The sequence below is a fragment of the Tursiops truncatus genome, chromosome 3 (assembly GCF_011762595.2).
Source record: "Tursiops truncatus isolate mTurTru1 chromosome 3, mTurTru1.mat.Y, whole genome shotgun sequence".
Lineage (NCBI taxonomy): Eukaryota > Metazoa > Chordata > Mammalia > Artiodactyla > Delphinidae > Tursiops > Tursiops truncatus.
Window position 1 is genome coordinate 138954180 of NC_047036.1, and position 16926 is coordinate 138971105.

At 38.8% G+C, this 16926-nt stretch overlaps 1 protein-coding gene across 8 annotated transcripts in view; it reads left to right on the forward strand.

The window, feature by feature from the left end:
* The window catches only part of HMMR (hyaluronan mediated motility receptor), a 58990-nt gene that overhangs the window by 20749 nt on the left and 21315 nt on the right, over nt 1–16926 (forward strand). For 6 of the 8 annotated variants that reach the window (XR_012330940.1, XR_012330941.1, XM_019945457.3 and 3 more), the window contains 5 exons: nt 2478–2624; nt 2871–3023; nt 3110–3209; nt 4571–4747; nt 7447–7609. Coding sequence is in view for 6 of the 8 variants with exons in the window: in XM_019945457.3 (XP_019801016.2) it covers nt 2478–2624; nt 2871–3023; nt 3110–3209; nt 4571–4747; nt 7447–7609 (740 nt within the window). In the remaining 2 variants the exon portion in view is untranslated. Of the gene's footprint in view, nt 1–2477; nt 2625–2870; nt 3024–3109; nt 3210–4570; nt 4748–7446; nt 7610–8388; nt 16553–16926 lie in introns of those variants that run through there. The other 2 variants (XM_019945430.3, XM_019945448.3) reach the window with 1 other exon arrangement.

Consider the following 16926-nt stretch of genomic DNA (forward strand, 5'->3'; position numbering starts at 1 on the left):
ATGTTGTAGGTGTACAGTATCTTCTTCTGTTATACATATACATATATCTATTCATCTTTGGATTCTCTTCCCACGTAGGTTATTACAGAGTGTTGATAGACCTCCTTGGTATACATAGGTCCTTGCTGATTATCTATTTTTTTTCTTTATTTTTTTGGCTGCATCGGGTCTTAGGTGCAGCACGCAGGATCATCATTGGGGCATGTGGGATCTTTCATTGCGGCATGCGGTCTCTTTGTTGCAGCGCTCGGGCTTCTCTCTAGTTTAGTGTGCAGGTTTTCTCTCTCTAGTTGTGGCGCGCGGGCTCAAGAGTGTGTGGGCTCTGTAGTTTGCGGCACATGGGCTCTCTTGTTGAGGCATGCGACCTCAATAGTTGTGGCACTCGGGCTTAGTTGCCCCACGGCATATGGGATCTTAGTTCCCTGACCAGGGATCGAACCCGAGGCCTCTGCATTGGAAGGTAGATTCTTTACCACTGGACCATCAGGGAAGTGCCTATGGTTTCTTCTGATGAATAGAAATTCTTGATTTTAATGTGCTTAAGTTTACAAATTTTTATTGAACACGTTCACATCCAAAACTTCTTTCTATCCCAAGAACATAAAGATATTCACCTATTTTTTTTCTAAAAGTTCCAAAGTTTCACTTTTCATTTTTCCACCTAGAACTGATTTCTGTATGTGTAGTGATAAAGGGATAAAATTTACTTTTGTTTTCCCATATGGATAATCAATTGCCTAGTACCCATTCATTGACTAGTACCTTCTTTCCCCTGTGATCTGTTCCTACATCTGATATATTATGACATACATATATATATACACACACATAAAGTATGTGAGTATATATATTATAATTTACGCATGTCAACATGAATATGAATTATATAGATTAAATATATATATAATTTTTAGTGCTATTCTCAACCCTGAAAAGCGATTTCCCTTCTTGCTATTTTAAAAAGTACTGCCTTAAGAAGTTTTCAACCATTCTATGATGTCACTCACCATCAGTATGCTAATAACATTAAAATTTATTTCTTCAAACCAGACCTATCCTTTCAGCTTCCTACCCATGTATCCAGCTTCCTACTTGACTTCTGCAAGTAGATATCTCACTATCGTCTAACATTAACCTGACCAAAACAGCTCTTGATCTCCTTTCTACCTCTTTCTCCCTCTAGTTTCTCATTCTTGTTGAGCCCAGTCAGTGATATCTCCATCTTCTGAGTTTCTCGTTCCATAAATCTTAGAGTCATCTTGATCATTTTCTCTCCCCTTCTCCCAACATCCAATCTATTTCTTGAATTTTTCAATTCTGCCTCCAAAAGAGAGCTCATATCTTACCATTGCCAACTCCTTGGTTCAAGATTCTTTTACCACTCACCTGGGCTGAAAAATAATTGCCTTCTAGTTAATCCTCCAGTTTAGCATTCCTGCCCCTTCCCCAGTCAGTTCTCCACGTATCTCTAGAATAATCTACACACTTACTTAGAGACCTTTGAAGTCTCTCCTTTATCCCTCAGGTAATCCCACTCACTGTGCCCCACCAGTGATGACTGGCCTCATGCCTCTTGCTTCTGCCCCTGCCTCTCTTGTTCATTAGACTCCAGTCCCAGCTCTTTATGGACTGTGTTCTACCTGTCTCTGAGCACATATGCATCTTTTCCCTCTGAAATACTTGTCCCCAACTGGCTAGCTAAATCCTTCCTATCCATCATGTCTCAGCTTAACTGTAAATTCCTCAGAAAGGCCTCTTCCATTTCTATCAGCTAATCAGCTAAGGTGTTCTGTAGTTTTCCTTCAAAACACTTACTACAAATTTAATTATATATATTTATTTTTCCTTTTTTTTTTTTTTTTTTTTTGCAAAGACCTGTGGGGGCATTTTTTTCCCTCTCTTACCCACAGGATGATAAAGTCTGTGACAATAGGTGGAAGGATGTGTGGGCTTTTTGTTTGGGGATAATTTCGATGTTTGGTAGTTGATTTCTTTGCATCTCTAGGCCTAGTTTCCGCACATAGTAGGCACTTGACTCTTTAAATGAACAGCATGTGTCATATAAGTTCATATAAGTACTGACTTCAAAACATTGAATTCTTACCTATGCAAATGCAAAAATAGATAAGATTTTATTTGTTTTACCTAAAAGCAGCAGTCGCCAACCTTTTTGGCACCAGGGACTGGTTTCATGGAAGACAGTTTTTCCATGGGGTTGGGACTGGGAGGGGCGGGGCTGTGGTTCAGGCAGTAATGCCAGTGATGGGGAGTGGCAGATGAAGCTTCACTAGCTCGCCCCGCAGCTCACCTCCTGCTGTGCGGCCCTATTCCTAACAGGCTGCAGACCGCTGCCGGTCCACGGGCCAGGGGTTGGGGACCCCTGCCTAAAAGTGCATAAAATATAAGCTAATCAGCTATAGGTTTGTCCTGCATACAGCAATTAGAAAAATCCTTTAACCTTTTTTCTTTTTTACAAGCTATAAAGCATCAGCAGCAAGTGAGATAGAAGATCTTAAGGTGGAGAACATGTCACTTCACGAAAAAGTGGCCAAGGCTGAGAAAAGTGCAGAGGATGTTCAGCATGAGATATTGGCAACTGAGAATGCAAATCAAGAATATGCAAGGTATTGGGGAAAAATAAAACCTGGTGACATCTGTGACCTGAGAACCATTAAGACAATTTAATGTCGTTGAAAGCCAGCTACTAAGTGACGCAGGAAACTGTAGTCCCATGGCTTGCTTTGTGTGATCTTCAATTGCAAATTAAGAATTTACACAGTTAAAAAAGTACAGTTCTTGATAGTTGCTAGAGTTAAAGAAACTAAAATGGCTGTAAATTGTTTAGTGGACTCTTCTCTCTCAAACCCAAGGATGCTTCTAGATCTGCAGACCAAATCAACACTTAAAGAAGCAGAAGTTAAAGAAATCACAGTTTCTTCTCTTAAAAAAATAACTGATTTGCAGAACCAACTCAAGCAACAAGGCGAAGACTTTAAGAAACAACTGGAAAAGGGAGAAGCAAGGTAATTTAGGTTTAGAACCGAAATGCCATGTGTCTCAGTTATTTTTTCTAGTATACTATGGTTTAAAATTTAATTTTCCCTTACAGAAAAGCTGGAAAAGAAAAATCAACGGCAGAATTAACTGAGGAAATGAATAAGTGGCGTCTCCTCTATGAAGAATTATATAATAAAACAAAACCTTTTCAGGTCTGTCAATTAGGCCTTAGCTTACTTGTATTTAAGAATTCATGTTGTTCCCTGTCAGTCATGAAAGTGACATGGTTCTTCTGAAAGATCATTTTGCTGTGCCTTTACAGTAACAATTTAACTTCCTATTTTAAAAAGCCTATAAATTTTATTGCATTATTATGCATACTTTTTTTTTCTTTTTTTTGGCTGCCTTGGGTCTTCGTTGCTGTGTGTGCGCTTTCTCTAGTTATGGTGAGCGGGGGCCACTCTTCATTGCAGTATGCATGCTTCTCATTGTGGCTTCTCTTGTTGTGGACCACAGGTTCTAGGTGGGTGGGCTTCAGTAGTTGCAGCATGCGAGCTCAGTAGTTGTGGCATGCAGGCCCTAGAGCATGCAGACTTCAGTAGTTGTGGCATGTGGGCTCAGTAGTTGTGGCATGTGGGCTCAGTAGTTGTGGCACACGGGCTTAGTTGTTCCACGGCATGTGGGATCTTCCCAGACCAGGGCTCGAACCCACGTCCCCTGCATTGGCAGGCGGATTCTTAACCACTGCACCACCAGGGAAGTCCCTAAAAGGTAAATTTTAAGCCTATAAAGATTACATTAAAAAAATGTATGCATAGGGACTTCCCTGGTGGCGCAGTGGTTAAGAATCCGCCTGCCAATGCAGGGGACGTGGGTTCGAGCCCTAGTCCGGGAAGATCCCACATGCCGTGGAACAACTAAGCCCGTGTGCCACAACTACTGAGCCCACGCACCTACAGCCCATGCTTCTCAACAAGAGAAACCACCGCAAAGAAGAGCAGCCCCTGCTCACCGCAACTAGAGGAAGCCCGTGTGTAGCAACGAAGACCCAAGGCAGCCAAAACTGAAACTAAAAATTTTTAAATTACCTTTTAATAAGCTTCTTAAAGTTAATAGCTTAGAAGGCTCTGCTGATGTGAACTTTTGATCATTAAGCTATGTAAATTTGTGACACTTACTTTGTTATGATTTTTCTCAGTGTTTCTCTAATACGCTGATCATAAAAGGATAAATGCTAATCTTGGTAGTTAAATAGAGTCAGAAGACAGTATTAGTTATAATGGGGTGATGTGGCTGATACAGATTAGGCTGGCTAGCAGGGCTTCTTTCCTCATTTCTTTCCCTCTGTTTTAATAATGATCTTTGAAATGAAAAACAACTTGTTTTAAAAAGAGTCAATTTAAAAAAAAAAAAGGTCAATTTATGGAGAACCCTAAGAGTAAGTCAGCATAATGTTTTTTTTTATCTTTTGCCTTTTTATTTTCTTTCACTTTAGTTGTACTTATAGTTTATATGAGTCAAGTAAGATTTAGCAGGTTTAAATCTTAACTTTATAAAAAAATGTATTTTTCAGCTACAACTGGATGCATTTGAAGCAGAGAAACAGGCTTTGTTGAATGAACATGGTGCAGCTCAGGAACAGCTAAATAAACTAAGAGACTCGTATGCTAAATTATTGGGTCATCAGAATCTAAAGCAAAAAATCAAGCATGTTGTGAAATTGAAAGATGAAAATAGCCAACTCAAATCGGTTTGTAAAATCACATTTAGTTCTGTTGATATTGATATTGGGGTGGGGTGGGTTTTATTTTATTAGGGTAGTGCTGACCTCATAAAATGAGCTGGGAAGTGTTTCATCCTTTCCGTTTTTTTGGAATAGTTTGTGAATAACTCGTATTAATTCTTTATTGAATGTGTAGTAGAATTCAGTGGTAAAGTCATCTGGACCTGGGCTTTTCTTTGTGGGTGGTTTTTGATTGCTAGTTTAATCTATTTGCTTATTAGAGGTCTATCAGATTGACTATTTCTTTTTGAGACAGTTTCAGGAGTTTGTGGATTTCTTGGAACTTGTTCATTTCATTTTAGTTATTTGATTTGTTGGTATACAATTGTTCATAATATTCCCTTACAATCCTTTTTATTTTAGTAATATCAGTAGTAATGTCCCCTCTTTCATTTCTGATTCTAGTAATTTGAGTATACTCCCTTTTTTTAGTTCCTTTACTTCTGCGAACATGTTTATAATGGCTTTAAAATCTTTTTTGGATAAATTCAATATCCGATTACTCTCTTGGACGGTTTTTGTTGCCTGCTTTTTCCCAGTATATAGGTCATGCTTTCCTGTTTGCATACTTTGTAATTTTTTGTTGGAAAATAGATGTTTTAGGTAAGATGTGGTAGCACCTCTGGGTACTGCTATCCCTTTCCAGGTATGTTATTATTTCTTATTTAGTGAAGTGTATTCCTCCTCCCCAGCCCCAGTAGTTTGTGCCTCTGATGTTGCTACTGAGGAAGGTTCAGTTTGGGGTGTGCCCACAGTCACCTGAGATGACTTTGGTTTTGGTAAGGCTGTCTTCCTCTCTCCCCAAACACTCATAGCTGCTGGCTTATCCCTCTGTTATTTTCAACAATGCCCTGGGGCATAATAAGTTGCTGTACAGACTAATCCAATCTAATTCTGGCTCCTTTGTTGGAATTGTGTCTTATGTCAGTACTCCAGGAGGGCACCTCCCTCTCGTCTCATTCAGCAGTTCTCCTCTACAAAACAGACAGCCTACCATTTAGCCTACATTTTTTTTTTTTTTTTTTTTTTGCGGTACGCGGGCCTGTCACTGTTGTGGCCTCTCCTGTTGCGGAGCACAGGCTCCGGACGCACAGGCTCAGCAGCCATGGCTCATGGGCCCAGCCGCTCTGCGGCATGTGGAATATTCCCGGACCGGGGCACGAACCTGTGTCCCCTGCATCGGCAGGCAGACTCTCAACCACTGCGCCACCAGGGAAGTCCTAGCCTACATTTTGAATCACTTTCCAATTCCCTTGCACTACAAACTCTACTATTCTATTTTTTTTTTTTTTTTTTTTTTTTGGCTGCATTGGGTCTTCATTGCTGCGCATGGGCTTTCTCTAGTTGCGGCGAACAGGGCCTACTCGTCGTTGCAGTTCATGGGTTTCTTATTGTGGTGGCTTCTCTTGTTGCAGAGCACAGGCTCTAGACACATGGGCTTCAGTAGTTGTGGCACACGGGCTCAGTAGTTGTGGCTCACAGGCTCTAGAGCGCAGGCTCAGTAGTTGTGGCACACAGGCTTATTTGCTCTGCGGCACGTGGGATCTTCCCGGACCAGGGCTTGAACCCGTGTCCCTGCATTGGCAGGTGGATTCTTAACCACTGCGCCACCAGGGAAGTCCCTCTACTGTTCTTGAGAGCACCCTTCAGCTTGAACTTCTCTAAGCTCTGTTGCAAGTGAAGTCAGATCCTTTGGGAATAAATTAGGAGCTCTATGTTTTATAGCCTGCTTCTCCCACCAGGCAAAATTTCTGAGCCCAGGCTTCAGAGCTGGATTTGCGGACAATGGCAAGCTTTTCTCTGAATGACACCTCTGTCCCAGTAGCTAGATGCTCAGTAGACTTGGGGGGAGAGAGAGATGCGGAGCACCCTGAGGTTCTCTCACCTTGCCTCTCTTGGTTTGAAACCATTGTCTCATGAGCCAGGGAAAGTGTGATCAGGGTCTCAGTATTTTCAGCACTGTGCACCTGAGATAAGGCCTCCATTCCTTGGAAGAAAAGACCCTCCACCTCTCAACAACATTTGCTGTGGTTCAGAGCAACAGGTAGCTGGGGGGCAAGATGAGAGATGCTGATGTCCTGCTCCTCCTGGCAGGAAAAGCCTCTGGCTGAGAGCTAGGGAAAGAGGGAGCCCTGTGCACTTGGCTGCAAGGGTCTGATGTAAAGTCTTTGCTTCGCTAAGCAGGGATTGGAGAGAAAGGGAACAGGACTGGTTCAAACACAATAGACCGCTGCCTTTTTTAACCACCTTTTTGTGGATCTGCTTGAATAAATATTTCTTCACTTGCTGTTTCACCTTAAGACCATTTTCAGAGGCTTTAATTGGTTGCCTTTTTATAATTTTTTATATCACTAGGGAACAGGTCAGCAGAGCTTCTCATGATATCATGCTTGTAGTGGATCTCAGCATTTAATTTGGTGTTGAACTTTTATCAGAAACATAGCTTTGTATCTGTAGAGGGACAAGAAGATTTAAATGACTTGTCTTCTTTGTCGCAGCTGTTCAAAGTCGTTTTGTAATTTATAGTCTGAAAGCCTATATCTAGTAGGCTTTTGCCATTAAGTTTCGAAAAGTGAACAACTTTGGAATTGTCGGTAACACTGGTAATGTATTTCACCAACGTGATCTTCAATAATTATTTATTGACTGTATTTTTTCTTATATAGGAGGTGTCAAAACTCCGCGCTCAACTTGCTAAAAGAAAACAACATGAAACAAAACTTCAGGAGGAATTGAATAAAGTTCTGGGTATCAAACACTTTGATCCTTCAAAGTCTTTTCTTCATGAAAGTAAAGAAAATTTTGTTCTCAAAACCCCGCTAAAAGAAGGTAAGAAATGAATAAATGTCCATAAGTCTCATCTTCCTTTGGATTTCCTTTCACAGCATTGAGCAAGTTATCCATCTTTGTGAAAATTTGTTAACAGTTTCTGATATAAAAGAAATTCTTACTGAGATTTTTTGTATAAAATGCCTTTTCTTTCCTGCTTCCATACTCTCTATTCTCCATTTCTTCAAATCCCATCTGTCCTTCAAGCCCAGCTCAAGTTATATCTTCCTTGAAACCTTGTCTGACTTTTTTGCTCCTACCCTCCCCCTACCAGAGTTAATCCCTCTATCATACCCTTGGCATTTTTTTTTTTTTGCGGTCCGCGGACCTCTCACTGTTGTGGCCTCTCCCACTGCGGAGCACAGGCTCCGGACGCGCAGGCTCAGCGGCCACGGCTCACGAGCCCAGCCGCTCCGCGGCACGAGGGATCCTCTCGGACCGGGGCACGAACCCGTGTCCCCTGCATCGGCAGGCGGACTCCCAACCACTGTGTCACCGGTGAAGCCCCCCACTTGGCATTTTTAACCTAAATGTCCAATTTGTAATTTTGAAGAAGTAGATTTTCCTTCTTTCTTGACTACAAATCTCTGTATCTTTGACAATAAACTGAAATTGGCTGAAATAGTGAATGAAGAAATATAAATAAAATTATGCTAAAGAGCGCACACATTGCTTCATCTGCCTTAGAGAAGATAGAAGGTGCCTGTTTTTAGTTCATAATGACTGATGAATTCATTTTAATTTAGAAAACTAACACTGCTGTTTAATACTCCTTTCAGGCAATACAAACTGCTCCTAAGCTCTTAATGGAGTTTCAAGAATCATGCAAGTAAACATCTGAAAAGCCTGTTGAAGATTATTTGATTCTTATTATTTTTATTGTTATTGTTGCTACTTTTGTTGTTATTATTGTTTGTAATGAATATTTTTAAATCTCGTATTTAATATTAACTTCCTCTCCTTACATATGTGAAAGGAAGTTCAGAATTTTTACATTTACTAAGTGTCTCTGACATTTTAGTTTCTATTGTCAGTATTTCTTCCTTGATGCTCACCCTTATTACCTCATTCTAAACCTTCTGACAGGCTTTCCAGCTTTGCAGCTCATCCCATCAAGTCAATATTCTTTTAAAAATGCTGACTCTCAAACTATTATTTCTGTATTCTGAAACCTTAGGTGGTTTCAAGACTCTAATCCCCAGGTTTTTTAGTTTGATATTGGAGGCCTTGTCTAATCTGAACCTTACGGGCTAAAATACCTTGGCTTGGGCTTGCCTCTATTTTGATTCTCCTAATAATGTTCGTTCTGTCCTGCCCATCATCCATTTATACTGTTCAAGTAAGAAATAAAGGTGTGCTTAATTCTGTAGCAACCTCTTCATCTCTTACCAAAGTCACTGAGTTGGTTAATAATTTATGGATTCCTAGACCCCATCCCAGTCCTCCTAAATTAAAATCTGGGATTTGGTCTGAAAATCTGCATTTTTAACAAACTGCGGTTAATTCTTAGAAACTCTGCTCATAACCTCTTTAGAGAATTTGTCTTATGCTACTTGGCATCTGCCTGATTCCTGGGTGTTTGATTTATATTTAAGTAATATGAAATAAAATCACACATTAAGTCATTGACCCAATTATACAACTTGTATTATATGAAGTTACGTTAATCCTTCTATTTAAGCTGTGTTTATTGTCTGTGCCCTCCCCTCCCCAACTTGTCTCCAGAATCACTAATGGTAATATACTACTTAGAAAGTGGTCATTCTCCATCTAAAATATCTGATTAACACAGTTGGTATATTATAGTCCATCTTTTTTGTAATGTTTCCCCATTGATGGACCAACAGAGACTATTACAGTAAGAATAACTTTTCATAATAAATTATTTTATTAGATATTATTAGATATTAGGAAATGTAGAAATTAGAAAAATTGTCTAATAAAATGAAATAATTCAGGGCTTCCTTGGTGGCGCAGTGGTTGAGAGTCCTCCTGCCGATGCAGGGGACACGGGTTCGTGCCCTGGTCTGGGAAGATTCCACATGCCGCAGAGCCATGGCCGCTGAGCCTGTGCGTCTGTATCCTGTGCTCTGCAACGGGAGAGGCCACAACAGTGAGAGGCCCACGTACTGCAAAAAAAAAAAAGAAAGAATTCAAGACTTCTGCTTTTAGCCAAGATGAAGTAACAGCAATCAGATTTATTGCTCCTCCTCCTACCCTACACACACACACACACACACACACACACACACACACCCCTAAAACTATCCAAAATGACAAAATATAGAAAAGAATGATTTTCAAGATGCTAGATATGAGATAAGAAACACAACAATCCCTTAGAGTTTAGGAAAATCAAGGTGAACCCTACAGTTGCTCGCTGTTTACAGCCTTGAGAGAGTTTCCAAACTATGATGCAGGGAAGGGGAACCCAGGCAGAGCCCACCGAACTAACTGAGTTGAAAAGACAGAACTGAGACCTGGGAGATGAGAAAGAGGCTAGAGATTCCAGGACAGAGTACTAGAAAGGAGAAAATTGCAGGGAGAGAGAATTCTGGAGATACACAAAGGGTCCCTCAAGTAATCACCTGAATACTGACTAGTCGTATATATAAGGAAACTACCTGAAGCCTAGGGAAGAGCCACCCTCCAAAATTAAAAGTAACAGTGCTCAAAGTTCACACAGGCTAGAAAATACTGCCTGTTCCCACAAGCCAAACTGGAAAACCTCATGATTAATAGGGCATTGAGTAGGGTATACAGAAGTGTTCAGTACTGGGGAATAATTAGTACTAAAATGAGCACTGCTCTAGTCCCACCTAACAACTCTTAAAAGGAAGACCCAAAAGGATCAGACTCTAAGAAACTTAATTATTACATCCCAGAACAAAGCTCAAGAAAAGTTATAGGCTTATAAAAATATCAAGCACTCAAAAAAGTAAATTTTAAAGTAACATCTAATCAAAACAAGATTCTAAAAATGAACAGAACACCAAGGTGCTCTGGGACAACTTCAAGCAGCCTAATATATATGTAATCAGAGTTCCCAGAAGATAGAAGGAGGGGACAGAAAAATCATTTGAAGAAATACTGGTGGAAACATTTCCAATTGTGATGAAAACTAGAAATCTAGGAACAGTAAATATGAAACATCACAAATTGCTGAAAAGCAATGATAAAGAAAAACTCAACCTAAAACTATCTCAACAAAAATAGTTCTCAGAAGCAAAGATGAAAACTTACTTTCAGACATAAAAAACTTTTTTCTTATTAGTGTCTTTAAAATATAATTGACTGTTTAAACAAAAAGAATAGCAATGTGGTCTGTAGTTTATACATACTTAAAATTAGAGTATGACAGCAATAGCTCAAAGCCCTGGAGGGGAGAATGCAAGTATATGATTGTAAGTTCCTTATACTATATGTAAAGTGGTATAATGTTACTTGAAGACAGACTGGTAACTTAACAATGTGTACTGTAAACCCTAACACAATCACTAAAATAAAACACTTGTAGCCAATAAACCAACAAAGAAGATAAAACGGAATCATAAAAAAATATTCAATTAATTCAAAAAAAGGCAGAAAAAGGAAAAGGAAAACAGAACAGAGGGGTCAAAAAGAAATCAAATAGCAGTATGATGAATTTAAACTTAACCATATCAATAGTCACATTAAATGTAAATGGTCTGTATACCTCAATTAAAATGCAGAAATGATCAAATTAGATTAAAAAGCAAGACTTGACTATATGCTGCCAACAAAAATACACTTCAAATATAATGACAAAAACAGGTGAAAAGTACAAGGGTGTTAAAAGATACACCATGCTGAAGGGAGAGGAAGACCTGGGCCCTCCTTCCTCCCACAAACACACTGATTCAACAGCAATACAGACAAATTCCGTTTGGAAATGGGGAAAGAATAGTCTCTCCAACAAATAGTGTTGGGAAAACTGGATATCCAAATGCGAAAGAAGGAAATTGGAACCTTATCTTACACTACACAAAAGTCAACTAAAAAAGGATTAAAGGCTTAAACATAAGACCTTAAACTAAAACTACGGTAACAAAACATGGAAAAGACTTAATGACATTGGTCTTGGCAACAATTTCTTGGTTATGATACCAAAAGGTCAGTCAAGCAAAGCAAAAATGGACAAGTGGGATTAGATGCAACTAAAAACTTTCTGCATGACAAAAGAAGCAAAGAAAGTATTGGCAAGCGTGTAGAAAAAATAGAACTCTTATACACTGTTGGTGGAAATTTAATATGGTGTGACGCTATGGAAAATAGGATGGAGCTTCCTCAAAAAATTAAAAATAGAACTACCATATGATCCAGCAATCCCACTTATGGGTATTTATCCTAAATAATTGAAATCGGGATTTCAAAGAGTTATTTACACTTCCACATTCATTGTGTTGTTATTCACAATAGCCAAGATGTGGGAATGGATAAGGAGAATGTGATACATACCTGCAATGGAATCTTATTCATCCTTTAAAAAGAAGGAAATCCTGCCATGTGCAAGAAATGGATGAATCTTGAGGACATTATGCCAAGTAAACTAAATTAATCACCAAAGGACAAAAACTGCATGATTCCACTTATATGAGGTATCTAAAATAGAATCATAGAAGCAGAGAATACAATGGTGGTTGCCAGGGCCTGGGTGGCGGGGGAAATGGGGAGTTGCTAATCAACAGGCATAAAATCTCAGTTATGCAAGGTAAGTTCTAGAGATCTGCTCTACAACATCATGCCTATAATTAAAATACTGTATTTTACACTTAAAATTTTCTTAGAGGGTAGATCTGTTAAATATTCTTACCACAAAAAAAAAAAAAAAAAGGATATGCCATGATAATGTTAACCAATTTAAAACAAAAACTAGAGTAGCTGTATTAATATCAGACAAAATAGATTTCAGAGCAAAGAATATTACTGGGAATATAAAGAAGTTCATTTCATAATGATAAATGAGTCAGTTCATCAGGAGGCCAAAATCTAAACATTTATGTACCCAGTCATGGTCTCAAAATACATGAATCAAAAATTGATAGATTTGGGCTTCCCTGGTTGCACAGTGGTTAAGAATCTGCCTGCCAATGCAGGGGACATGGGTTTGAGCCCTGGTCTGCGAAGATCCCACATGCCACGGAGCAACTAAGCCTGTGTGCCACAACTACTGAGCCTGCGCGCCTAGAGCCCATGCTCCGCAGCAAGAGAAGCCACCGCAATGAGAAGCCCGCGCACCGCAGAGAAGAGCAGCCCCTGCTCGCCACAACTAGAGAAAGCCCTTACGCAGCAACAAAGACCCAACGCAGCCAAAAATAAATACATATTTTTTTAAATTGATAGATTTACAAGGAGAAATAGAAAAATCTGTAATTATAGTCAGAGATATCAATAGCCTCCCTCATTAAATTGTAGAACAAATAAATAGAAAATGAGAAAGAACATAGAAGATTTAAAAAATACTGTGAACCAACTTGATCAAATTGACATTTATAGACATCACCTAACACCAGCAGAATACTTTTTAAGTGAGCACACAAAATTTACCAAGATTGGTTATACACTGGACCATGAAAACAGTCTCAATAAATTTAAATGGATTCCAGTCAAACCAAGTATGTTCTCTGTCCACAATAGAATTGAATTAGAAATCAATAGCAAAAATCTCTGGAAAACCCATAAATGGTTGGAAATCAATTATCACACTTTTAAGTGAGCCACTGGTCAAAGAATAAATCAAAAGAGAAATTAGAAACTATTTTGAACAGAATGAAAGTGAAGACACAACATATCAAAACGTGAAATGCTGCTAAAGCAGATTTAGCACAAAATTACTTCACTGATGGCCTATATTTCAAAAAAAAGAAAGGTTTCAAATCAATGACCTCAGCTTTTACCTTAGAAATAAGAAAGAAAAGAGCAACTTAAATCCAAAGTAAGTAGAGGAAAAGGAATAATAAAGGTCAGAGCAGAAATCAGTAAACAGGAAAACGAAAAAACAATAGAGAAAAATCAATGAAAATAATTCATTGAGGAAAGCCAATAAAATTGATAAACATCTAGCTAGACTGATAGAGAATATAAAAATACATAAACTAGCAATATCAGGAATAAGAAAGGTGACATTATTTTGTGTGTGATGGATATATTCACTATCTTGATTATGGTGACAACTTTATGGGTATGTATATCAAACATACCAAATTGTTCAAATTGTACACTTTAAATACATACAGTTTATTATGTCAGTTATACTTCAGTAAAGCTCTTAAAAAGTAGTTCATTCTGAAACTAAAGTTTTAGTATTGTGATTATTCTTGTCTCTTGGGCTACTGGTTTTAAATGGCTTTATTTCTGAAGAACTTTTTGGGGTCTTTGGGGATTTTTTTTTTTAGATTTATTTTTTATTGACCTAAGACCTGTTCATTTGTGTGTGTGTGTGTGTGTGTGTGTGTGTGTGTTCTTTTTTTTTAACATCTTTATTGGAGTATAATTGCTTTACAATGTTGTGTTAGTTTCTGCTGAATAACAAGGTGAATCAGCTGTCCGTATACCCATATCCCCTTCATCGTGCGTCTCCCTCCCACCGTCCCTATCCCACCACTCTAGGTGGTCACACAGCATTGAGCTGATCTCCCTGTGCTATGCAGCTGCTTCCCACTAGCTATCTATTTACATTTGGTAGTGTATATATGTCAGTGCTACTCTCTCACTTCGTCCCAGCTTACCCTTCCTCCTCCCCATGTCCTCAAGTCCATTCTCTATGTCTGCATCTTTATTCCTGTCCTCCCATCAGAACCTTTTTTTTTTTAGATTCCATATATATGTGTTAGCATAAGGTATTTGTTTTTCTCTTTCTGACTTACTTCACTCTGTTTGACAGACTAGTAAGACCTGTTCATTTTTACATGCATTATTTTTAGTTAAGATGTGTTCAAAGGAAATTAGTTTTCATTCTTAGGAAATTTTGAGCTTTGTTTTGGGGGGAGGGTTTCAGAATGTGTGTGTTTTTAAATTATTAACAGAAGAAAATCCCTTAAGGGAAAAAAAATGCCCTTTTTTGTAGATGCTAATGATTTCTTCCCTTTTGAGATTATGAGGAAAATGGGACAGTTGTTAGGAGGAATCTTTGGTACCACATGTATGATGGTTTCAGATTGAGAATGTCAAGTCCCAAACCTTATTTTCTTGTCCCCACCTAACCCCTCTCATCCCCAGCATTATACAATCCTTCGAGTATGAAATGGTAGACAACCCCTTTATCTCATTATATAAAGTACTAAATTCCATTTATTAGCAGTTTTAATAGATATTTGGAACAGCTTCAAAATATATTCCCATATTTTGGCTAACACTACTCCAGAGTGCCTATAATTTCTGAGAAGCACCCAATCTTGAAAAGCCACATATTGGAAAGTGTTCACGGTTAAGCCCTAATAAAGATTTACAAGTACTCAGCTCCTGAAGACTGGGCTTCTGAACATATAGGTCTTAACTAATCAAGTTGATCCCAATTTTCCTCCAACTGCAGATAATATTTTCCAGAGATGGCCACAATAATATCTCCTAACCAACACGCTCTTCTTTGAAGTGACATTCTCTTCCATTGCGAGACAGTGGTCTGTTTCCTCCCCACGCCATGAATTGGGAAGGCCCATTAACTATAGTGGAAGTGGCACTATGTAACTTCAGTAGCTAAGTCATCTATATTAGTTTCATATTGCTGCTGTAACAAATTGACCCCAAAATTAGTGGTTTAAAACATCACAAATTTATTATCTAAAAATTCTGGAGGTGAGAAGTCTAAAATGCATCTTATGGGGCTGAAATCAAGGTGTTGGCAGGGCTGCATTCTTTCTGGAGGTTCCCGGGACAAATCAGTTTCCTTGTCTTTCTCAGATTCTGGTGGTCACCTGCATTCCTTGGTCCATAGCCCCTTCCTCCCTCTTCAAAGCATATCACTCAAATCTCTGCTTCCACTGTCACATCTTTTCTGATTCTGACCCTCCTGCTTCCTTCTTATAGGGACTCGTTTGATTACCCTGGACCCACATAGATCATCAAGTATAATCCCCCAATCTCAAAGTCTTTAATTTAGTAACATCTGCGAAGTCCCTTTTGCCATGTAAAGTAACCTATTAACAGGTTCCAGAGATTAGGATGTGGGCATATGTGGTGGAGTCATTAGCTTGTCTACCATATTCATCAAAGATGATACAGTGTCTCCCTCGTCTTCTTGGATACTCATTCTTGGAAGCCATTGACCTTCAGTTGATTCCCATCCTTGGAGTTACCTGCCCCAGGTGTGAAGCAGCAATGAATGGCCTGGGCTGAACCCTACCCAAATTACAGATTTGTAGACAAAATAGATGTTGCCATTTAAGCCACAAGGTTTTAGAGTGAGTTGTTACCAGACTACCTTCTATTTAATTCCCTTTACTACTTATCTTAGACTCAATGTTCCATCACTCTACCCTCTATCTTTCCATTCTTTTTCCTCTCACCTCCCTATTAAATTCAACACTTCACAGATTCAAATGTCTGTATCTTATGCTTTTGTACCCAGGCCGTCAAGCACTACTAAAGAAAATCGTCTAATTTCAGAGTTGGTGGCCATGGCAAGGTCCTGCTTTCTACCTTAACTAGGCTCTTAATGTCATCTAACATTATTGTTTCTTTTTCTTTCCCATTTTGAATTTTTCTCAAACCTCAGACTTTACCACCTCCCCTCAGCAGATGATAGCAACTTCTACTTCACAAAGAAAATTAAAATAACAATGGTGGAATTTCCTAAAAATGTAGATTATTCAACAAATGATTTTGAGATAACTGGCTTTCCGCATGTTGGAAAGAAGTTGCATCTTTTACCTCACTCTCGAACCAAAAATAAACTCCAGATTTAAATTAAAAAAAAAAACAAAACGATATACATATATCCACTCTCTTTTAGATTCTTTTCCCATATAGGTCATCACAGTGTATTGAGAAGAGTTCCCTGTGCTATACAGTAGGTCCTTGTTAGTTATCTATTTGATATATATCATATTTGATATGACTGGATTTGTCAATCCCAGTCTCCCAATTTATCCCTCTTCACCCTGCTGTGCTTCCCCACCCCCACCCCCACGCCCCCCACCCCCCGGCAACCATAAGTTTGTTTTCTACATCTGTGACTCTATTTCTGTTTTGCTGTACAGCAGAAACTAACAAAAACATTGTAAGTCAACTATACTCTAATAAAAAATTTTTTTAATTAAAAAAACTAGAAAACTATTACAGGATAATGTGGGAGAATG